Source organism: Rutidosis leptorrhynchoides, chromosome 4 (genome assembly GCF_046630445.1).
Source record: "Rutidosis leptorrhynchoides isolate AG116_Rl617_1_P2 chromosome 4, CSIRO_AGI_Rlap_v1, whole genome shotgun sequence".
NCBI classification, from domain to species: domain Eukaryota; kingdom Viridiplantae; phylum Streptophyta; class Magnoliopsida; order Asterales; family Asteraceae; genus Rutidosis; species Rutidosis leptorrhynchoides.
The window spans coordinates 194,509,624-194,520,444 of NC_092336.1; the positions used below are offsets into that span (position 1 = coordinate 194,509,624).

A 10,821-nucleotide genomic window follows, 5' to 3' on the forward strand; every position below is an offset into this window, starting at 1 on the left:
AAATGTTTTATTAACTGTTTTACAATAATTATATGCGTGAGTTTCATTTGATTCCCTTTTACTCTTTACATTTTTTTAGGACTGAGAATACATGCAAATGCTTTATTAACTGTTTTACAATAATTATGTGCGTGAGTTTCATTAATCCCTTTTTAAATGCTTTTGTAATATATGTTTTTGGGACTGAGAATGCATGTGCTTTTATAAATGTTTTACGAAATAGACACAAATAATCGAAACTACATTATATGGTTGAATGATCGAAATCGAATATGCCCCTTTTTATTAAGTCTGGTAATCTAAGAATTAGGGAACAGACACCCTAATTGACGCGAACTCTAAAGATAGATCTATAGGGCCCAACAAGCCCCATCCAAAGTACCGGATGCTTTAGTACTTCGAAATTTATATCATGTCCGAAGGAGGATCCCGGAATGATGGGGATATTCTTATATGCATATTGTGAATGTCGGTTACCAGGTGTTCAATCCATATGAATGATATTTTTGTCTCTATGCATGGGACGTATGTTTATGAGAAATGGAAATATGAAATTTTGTGGTCTATTAAAATGATGGAAATGATTATTTATGTTAAACTAATGAACTCACCAACCTTTTGGTTGACACTTTAAAGCATGTTTATTCTCAGGTATGAAAGAAATCTTCCGCTGTGCATTTGCTCATTTTAAATATATTACTTGGAGTCATTCATGGCATATTTCAAAAGACGTTGCATTCGAGTCGTTGAGTTCATCAAGATTATTATTAAGTCAATTATAGTTAGATATATTATGAAATGGTATGCAAGCCGACAATTTTTGATGTAATGAAAGATTGTCTTTTCAAAACGAATACAATGTTTGTAAAATGTATCATATAGAGGTCAAGTACCTCGCGATGTAATCAACTGTTGTGAATCGTTTATAATCAATATGGACTTCGTCCAGATGGATTAGGACGGGTCTTCACAGTTGGTATCAGAGCGGTGGTCTTAGCGAACCAGGTCTTGCATTAGTGTGTCTGACTGATAGTTGTTTAGATGCATTAGTGAGTCTGGACTTCGACCGTGTCTGCATGTCAAAAGTTTTGCTTATCATTTTGTGTCGAAAATTACCTGTTTATCATTCTTAGGGAATCACTTGCTTATCACTCTTAGTCTAGACATCTTACTGCATGGATTGCATGAATATTGTATGGACAAAACTTATATCTTAGCGTATCTGCTAATTCATATCTTAGCGTATATGTTATTGTTACCTTTGACTGATAGATTTCGTAGATTCATCCGTAACTTATGAGATTTTAGTATTATATATGCATATGTAAATTATGTATTATAGGGTACTAATCTCCATCCTATAATCTATTTCTTATCAAAAATCCTCCATCTCATCGTATCAGATGAATCCCTCAACCAGTTCGAATTCTTCGGATTCCGACAACTATTCCGATATGGAGTTTCACCTAAGTTCTGAAAGGAGCGTCACCAGAATGAATTAACCAATCAGCCATCCCCAATTCATCTGATAGGTTCGTAGTCTCCTCAATCATTGGAGACAAGAAGAAGGTGATCCCTGCCTTCCACTACATTGCCCTCTTGGCGAAGAACCTGAAGCACTTACCGGCGAATCTGTTCATAACACCTTTCTCACCCTTATTTTCCAAATATCTCGCCACGACTATATCATAACTCAGATTCTAAACCTTATTCATTCTCCTGTTCTTACCGACAATCATCCCGGAGTAATAAGTCAACGAACTACGCGCCCGAGTTGTAGCTTTGGAAAATATGGTGCAAAACGTACCAGCTTTAGCAACGTCACCAGCATCAACAGTACCATTATCACCAACAACTACATCCGCATCACACGTCTCAACATCAAAACCTATACCTTGAACATCAACATCATACGAACCATAGATACCAAAGAGTACCAACAACAATGAACGATGAAGTATTGATCCATAACTTCATTAATATTCTGCGAAGAATATGTGGTTCCTAATAGTTTTAGAGATTACTTATTCTAGCTCAAATCGAAAATCATATGAGTTTAATATCATATTAACTCATTAAATCCATGATTTCATCTGAAGAAAATATATATGTATATATATTTTCATGAAGACTGTAAATTAAAAGTTCTTTTGTACAAACTGTTATTGGTGAAAACATTTTAACGGGTAGGTAATACCCGAGGAATATTTAGATTTCACATTAATAAGTTACACTGTACATTCTTCAAATCCGATTCAACAATCATTTACTATCCTACTTACAACCACAGATATATGTATCCGTTCACCAAAGAATAACCATTTTCATTCAAATTTAATTTCATATTCAGATTTTGACCGATCAAAATCCAAGTCAAGATTTAGCAGAACACATCACTTTTAGATTCCTACATCTTTCAAAGTCATACTTTGAATTCAAAACTGTGCCAGATTCATTGGCGTGTTATTACCGAAAATAACTTTACAATACCTTTCCAAAATTAACCAATTTTGTCACAGCTCCAGCAAATCAACTTCGACTTTCATTCGGATTAGCCTTATTATAACTTTGATATATAAGCTTGTCACTTGATTTCATCTTAAATATCCTTCGTATCTTGACGATTACAATCAGCATTTAATCATCTAAAAACGCAATTCTCTTGAAACCACCTCGGATTGATAACCATTGATTCAGATATGGTAGCATTAAATGCAGAGGAAACAGCATAATTGTAGATGGTCTAAACTGCCAAAAGTTTAATAATAAAGAATGGAATGTTGGAAACGCTCAATAGAAAATTTAGTACCAAAAAGCAGATTATGCGAAACTATGAAGGAAACCGTGGACAAATCACAAGGACTAAACTTGCCTTCAAAGAATCCAAATAATTCAATGTCCGATGAAATCTTTAGAAAATATCTTGCTCCGAAGTTATGTTAAAATCTTGCGGAAAATTTTTCTTCATCAACCTTCGAACTTAGAAATTCCAAAATATCATCATAAATATCTTCGATATTTCTGAGGATATTTTCATAAATATTATTGTCTGAAATTATCTACCTCTTTGTATTTTTTTGTATTCCATTATATTGAAAACTTCTGTAAAATCTAAGTATAAACTATGAATAAATTGTGGAGAAGTGTTGGGAATCGAAGCATGGGTTAGTATAATATAATGACGCTTGGCCAACGTGATTATATTAAAGTAAGTCATGATGAGTTTCTATTGGAACATGATGATTCACAGATCATAACGTCATCATGTGCCATGTTACATAACTCTTTCATTCTACTTAACTTCTGAACATATCTAGAAAATGTATTCTTGATAGTTCTATCTTCGGTAATTTTGATAAATTTGAAAAATCAAATCGTGCTATCACGTTCCATCCTGCTTAGAACATTATAATCATTCAAAACTCTATATCTACGAATTCTGGACCATTATTCGCTTGACTTGGAGTCGGGAAAAGAAAACAAGAGCATGGAGCTCCGAAAAATAAAGGAAAATATAAAGCCGATCACAAACACAGGAATTACAAACCGTGTATATCAATGTTTATCGCAACATAAAGACACGAGAGAATTAAAAATATTATAACCCCAAGGGCGAAGTAGAAGAAAAGAGATTCCTCCGGTGTTAATTGGAAAAGGAGAATGATTGTTGCGATAGTGAGGATAAGAACAAGAATCAGAACTGGATTAAGCATTTTCACATTCTTTTGAATTTAGGATTGAGTATAGAAGTGGTGAAAAATAATGGAACGGAAAAGGTAAATTTATACTGTAAATATCAGACGTAGTAATTGGGGCAGATCATCGCATTTAATTAAAGAGATCCTAATTTCCTTAAATCTCGAAGAATCAAATCTTGTAGATTTCGAAGATTTTCTTTAAACTCCTTGAATTCCGGAATTCAACCAATACAACATCAAAAGTTAAGACGAAACTTTATTTCGTATTTCATTTCCTTTATGATAGCTTCATTCGTACTCTTTGGATAATCAAATTGTTTATTCCATATTACTCAATAATGATAAAACTCTACTTTATCAGCTCATATTCGTCATAAAAACATTTTTATTGTTAGCCATGACCACCCCACTCAAATTTCGGGACGAAATTTCTTTAACGGGTAGGTACTGTGACGACCCGGGAATTTTCGAACAAATTTAAACTTCATCTTTATATGATTTTGATACAATAAGAAAAGTCTGTAATGTTGAGTCTCAAAAAATTTTCAGACTGTTTTCACGAATTCAATTACCCTTCGACCGCTTCCGACGATTCACGAACAATTGGATGTAATTAAGTATGTATTTAAATAAATATAAAAATAAATATAAATAATAAATAAATATAATTGAAACATTAAAATCAAATATGTAAAATAATATACAAGATAATAAGGTTGTTATTAAAATCAATCTATATAAACATATATGAAATCTGTACATTATATGTATAGTGTCCTATATACAAAATACATAAATATTAAATATTCAAATATGTTATTATTTAATATATAAGTATTACATAATTATAATATGTAATGTTAATAAATTAAATTTAATTGCAAGATAAAATATAATTGTTATTTCAATATTATTATTACTCCCATTACCATTACTAAAATAAATATTAATATTAATATTAGTATCATTAAGATATATAATATATAGATAGAAAAATTTGATAAAGGTAAATTGTAATATTATTATTATACAACTTATTATTATTGTTATTAATATTATTATTAACTATTAATAATATAAAAATTATTAATAAAATTAACAGTATCAGTATTACCAAAATAATCATGTTTATTCATTGTTAATATTAAATAAAAGGTATAAAAACAAATAACTTCGTACATTCATTTACCAATCACGATCTTATGTAATTTTTTTTCTTCTTTTTGTTTTTGTCTTTCTGCTTTGTCCTTAATCAATTATCGACACACAAATATTCGTTATATATCAAATCAATTATCTGTAGTGGGAGAGAAAATCATTCAACTTCCATCTCTGTTGTGTAATATTATATGTATAGTGTCCTATATACAAAATACGTAAATATTAAATATTCAAATATGTTATTACTTAATATATAAGTATTACATAATTATAATATGTAATGTTAATAAATTAAATTTAATTGCAAGATAAAATATAATTGTTATTTCAAGATTATTATTACTCCCATTACCATTACTAAAATAAATATTAATATTAATATTAGTATCATTAAGATATATAATATATAGATAGAAAAATTTGATAAAGGTAAATTGTAATATTATTATTATACAACTTATTATTATTGTTATTAATATTATTATTAACTATTAATAATATAAAAATTATTAATAAAATTAACAGTATCAGTATTACCAAAATAATCATGTTTATTCATTGTTAATATTAAATAAAAGGTATAAAAACAAATAACTTCGTACATTCATTTACCAATCACGATCTTATGTAATTTTTTTTCTTCTTTTTGTTTTTGTCTTTCTGCTTTGTCCTTAATCATATGTCGACACACAAATATTCGTTATATATCAAATCAATTATCTGTAGTGGGAGAGAAAATCATTCAACTTCCATCATATTTACCTAATATCAATTATCACTGATTCATTTTGTTAATTTAAAAACTAAAAATAAACGCTGAACCAGTTTTTATTTTATTTATTCTCTATTGTGCTTCACTATTTGAAATAGTTAAATGAATTATATGAATGTGAAATTTTGTTTTCATTTTGGGTATTATCCCTCTGGTTTCATTAATATATATACTATCATATACATAGACATACATGCAAGTAACACACATACACAATGCAACCGCCATCATTAAAACTGGGTCACCTTCCACGGCCACCATCTTTCACCATCTCAACAACACCCTTCGGTTAGCCACCATCACGAGTTACACGACCAATATAATCCTTCACCGTCTATGACCACGTCTATCTCCCTCTCCTCTTCATCATCGAAACCCTTCACCACCACCTTTGTCTCCTCTTTTTCTTCGATTAATCATCAAACCCATTTAATTTTTTCTGTTTTACTCGAACTAAAACCTCCACCATCACAGAACGACAACCCTACAAAACACATGTACAACCAACACGCCATCCTTTCTTGCTCCTTTATTTGTGACCCCAATAAACCTACTCGTTTCTGCTTTGCTTCTGTCTTACAGCCGAAGCCACCATCGAATCACCATCTGCTTTTGTTTCTATAAAGAAGATGATACACTAAAGGTGATAATACTTTAAACATTGGTGATTGCACGTCCCCTTTTCTTTTATATCTATGGCCGAAAAAAACAAGTATACCCACTTGTTGAATATTAAAAGAATGAGGGAATCGATTTTTTTGGTTACAGCATTTGTTTGTTAGTTGTATTTTAATCAAACACACAAGTACGCATGAGCTGTAAGTTGGAAATGGTGTTTGTTGTTTCCTTTATAAAACCGAGTATCCCCACTTAATCTTATAAAGGTGTGATATGAATATAATAGAGGATACGGCTGCACCACTTGTATTCTTGTTCGAATTACTAAATGGAAAAGGATGATGATTAGAATGATGAGGGGTTATGCATAAAGGCGATAAGGGAACGAGGGAAAATATGAGATGATGATGCCGTATTAATTAAAAGAGAAGAGGTGGATTCGGTGGGAGTGTGTGGGTCATCCCATTTCCAATTCATTTTCTACCACTTGCAAGAACAAATACCGAACCCATTTTAAATCATTAATTACTGCAACTTGGATCAAATAATTTATTTTTAGTATCGGGCTATTGTGGGATCTTTTGGGATTTAAATGGATTGCTTAATTTGGCCGTATTATATTCGTATCATTGGGCCGAGACCCAACCACTGCCTTCGATTGAGCTGAAAAAGAGAGATGTCGAATTGCAGGAAAAGAAAGAAATTGGAAACAGAAAATTTCGCTTTAAATACAATTGGTTCTGATTGTAATCAGAAATGTATTGAATGGAGGAGTGGTTAGGGAGTTTTTGGTGAACAAGAGGTCGCGGGTTAGAGCCCGGGCAGTGGCATTTATTTTTAGCTTGTTTCCTTAAAGGTAGTTTTATTGTTATTTTTATTAGATTATTATTATTATTATTATAAGAATTATTATTATTATTATTATTATTATTATTATTATTATTATTATTATTATTATTATTATTATTATTATTATTATTATTAAAACTATCATTATTAATATTATCATTACTAATAATTATTTTTATCATTTTTATTAAAAATATTATTTTTAATATATATATTTTATTATTAGTAGTATTATTTAAGTTATCATTTTATTATCATTAAAACTATCTTTATTACTATAGCTATTTTAAGTATTATCATTAATATTATTATCATAAAATCATACAACTTTTTATTTATTATTACTAATATTATTTTACCAATTAACAATTAGTTACATAAAACTATATTTAATACATATAACATATAATTTATTAAAATAACAAGTATATTATTAATAATATATAAGTTATTCGAATACAATTACATGAGTTAATATATATAAATGATATAGGTTCGTGAATCCGAGGTCAACCTTGCATAGTTCAATGTTGTTATATGTATTTTTACTACAAAATACAGTATGGTGAGTTCATTTACTCCCTTTTTACTCATTACATTTTTGGGCTGAGAATACATGCAAATGTTTTATTAACTGTTTTACAATAATTATATGCGTGAGTTTCATTTGATTCCCTTTTACTCTTTACATTTTTTTGGGACTGAGAATACATGCAAATGCTTTATTAACTGTTTTACAATAATTATGTGCGTGAGTTTCATTAATCCCTTTTTAAATGCTTTTGCAATATATGTTTTTGGGACTGAGAATGCATGCGCTTTTATAAATGTTTTACAAAATAGACACAAGTAATCGAAACTACATTATATGGTTGAATGATCGAAATCGAATATGGCCCTTTTTATTAAGTCTGGTAATCTAAGAATTAGGGAACAGACACCCTAATTGACGCGAACTCTAAAGATAGATCTATCGGGCCCAACAAGCCCCATCCAAAGTACCGGATGCTTTAGTACTTCGAAATTTATATCATGTCCGAAGGAGGATCCCGGAATGATGGGGATATTCTTATATGCATATTGTGAATGTCGGTTACCAGGTGTTCAATCCATATGAATGATATTTTTGTCTCTATGCATGAGACGTATGTTTATGAGAAATGGAAATATGAAATTTTGTGGTCTATTAAAATGATGGAAATGATTATTTATGTTAAACTAATGAACTCACCAACCTTTTGGTTGACACTTTAAAGCATGTTTATTCTCAGGTATGAAAGAAATCTTCCGCTGTGCATTTGCTCATTTTAAAGATATTACTTGGAGTCATTCATGGCATATTTCAAAAGACGTTGCATTCGAGTCGTTGAGTTCATCAAGATTATTATTAAGTCAATTATAGTTAGATATATTATGAAATGGTATGCATGCCGTCAATTTTCGATGTAATGAAAGATTGTCTTTTCAAAACGAATACAATGTTTGTAAAATGTATCATATAGAGGTCAAGTACCTCGCGATGTAATCAACTGTTGTGAATCGTTTATAATCGATATGGACTTCGTCCGGATGAATTAGGACGGGTCTTCACAAATCTTTGGCTATCTTGAAAACGAGAAAAGCATAAAAAAAATAAAACTCTGCTGCTGCTACATCAAATATGTTCTTGGTAGTTTGGGCATCTATTATTTATCGATCTATAAATGTCCCGAAATGGTGTTGAATGATTTGGAAAACTTAAGATCCGGTTTTCTTTTGGGAGCTCGGAAAACTCTAAAAAAAATGCATTGGGTAAGGTGGGATCAAGTAATTGCGCCCTTAGAGTATGGCGGCTTGGGAATTGGTGGATTACAGGCATTTAACCAAGCACTTACTCTCAAATGGGTGTGGCGGTTTGTTAAGTACCCGGACTCAAAGTGGGCTAAGATAATTCGTGCTTTATATGGTGAGAAAGCGGGTCTAGATGGTAACATATTACGTGGATCTAGTGTGTGGTGTTCCATTGTTAAACTTTTTTATAAAGTAAAAAGTGGTGGTGTCATCCCGAATAATATTCTTCGGGTCAAGATTGGTAATGGTCGTAACACTAGGTTTTGGGTGGACAATTGGAAAAGAGATGGAACTCTCAAAGATAAATACAAAAGGATTTATCATTTGAAAAGAAACAAAAACTGCACGATAGCCGATCGATTCGTAAACATAGAATGGAAATGGGAGTGGGTACGGGAGCATATTAGCACAAGAAATTCAAGTATGTTATCATCCCTAATGACAGATCTGTACGGTATTGCTTGCAACGATGATAACGATGCATGGGAGTGGAGTATTTGTGATGATGGTTATTATAAGGTTAATCAAACGCGATCATTCATTGATAATAGTTATCTTCATGATGCCAAAATAAACACTAGATGGTGCAAGCTTATCCCACGAAAGGTAAATATTTTTGCTTGGAGGGTTATGTTAAATCGATTACCAACACATTTGAATTTATCGACAATGGGCATGGTATTAGATCATCTGAGCTGTGTTTTATGCGGTTGCCATTCGGAATCGATTAGTCACGTTCTGTTCGAGTGTCCTATCGCACAAGAACTGTGAGTTGATGTTCGAAGATGGGTAGATGTTCGTATTCCTGCGTTTAACAATTGGATGGAGTGGTGCGCATGGTTTGATGCTTGGCGTGAGATCAAAGATACAAAAAATAAGCTATACGTGATTATGGCTACTCTTTGGCATATATGAAGGCTTCGGAATGCAACGGTGTTCAACTCAGACTCATTAAAGAAGAACGTGTTATTTGATTCGATTCGTATTGTGGCATATCGTTGGATTTGTAGTAGAAGTACATGTAAAGTTAGTTGGCATATGTGGCTATTGAAGCCTTTGTGATTTTCGTATTTCCGGCTTAAAGCCCTTTCTTGGTGCTTTTATAATTTTCCTACCCTAACAATTTGTTAGGGGGTTTTTGAATAAAATTTTTCCCCTTCAAAAAACAAAAATTGTCTAGCTAAAAAAAAATGGGAGTGGTTCGTACACCACCTATTTTTAGCCGTGCACCACCAAATGTGCTTTACAGAGTTATACAATATAATATTGTAAAGCATTTTTAGTGGTGTATGACTAAAAATAGGTGGTGTACGAATCATCACCAGAAAAAACGAGGTAGTTCAGTTCAAATGCAACAAATTTAAAGTGTCTTTTCCATGGGCCAAAAAAGTTTTGGAACAGAATGTTTGACCTTTTGGATTTTTACACCATACCCTACTCTACAAACTCCCTACATATACATTTCCCTATCACCATACCTTCCTATATATTGTACTTTTCATCATCCAATTTACATTTTTACCCTCAACTTCAAATACCTCCAAAAGTACACCTCTCATTACATAATGTACAACTCACAGAAACAACATTCATTAAATTCCACATTCCCTCTACTTGCCCTATTTAAATCGACCAACAGACCCCTCCACATTCCTCAAATCCTACTACATTTTTAACATCACAGCACCGGAACAAACTACGAAAAGCTATGGATGTAAGTTACGCTTTACCCCTTATCCTTTTACATTTGTTCAATTTTGACCCTCCGCTACCTTTTTACTCGTTTTTCTCAGGAATTTAGGGGAAATTATATACCGCCGTTTGGAAGTTGGTATTGTGACAATCATCTAGAGTTTACTCAATGTTTTGAATCAGCTACAAAAGGTAGTTTTA

At 31.6% G+C, this 10,821-nt stretch overlaps 1 protein-coding gene across 1 annotated transcript; it reads left to right on the top strand.

Annotated features, from left to right (window-relative positions):
* The first annotated feature begins 8,880 nt into the window (after positions 1 to 8,880).
* Positions 8,881 to 9,699, top strand: LOC139841316 (uncharacterized). Its single transcript, XM_071831540.1, has one exon. The coding sequence runs from the start codon at positions 8,881 to 8,883 to the stop codon at positions 9,697 to 9,699; it is 819 nt and encodes a 272-aa protein (XP_071687641.1).
* Positions 9,700 to 10,821: the final 1,122 nt, after the last annotated feature.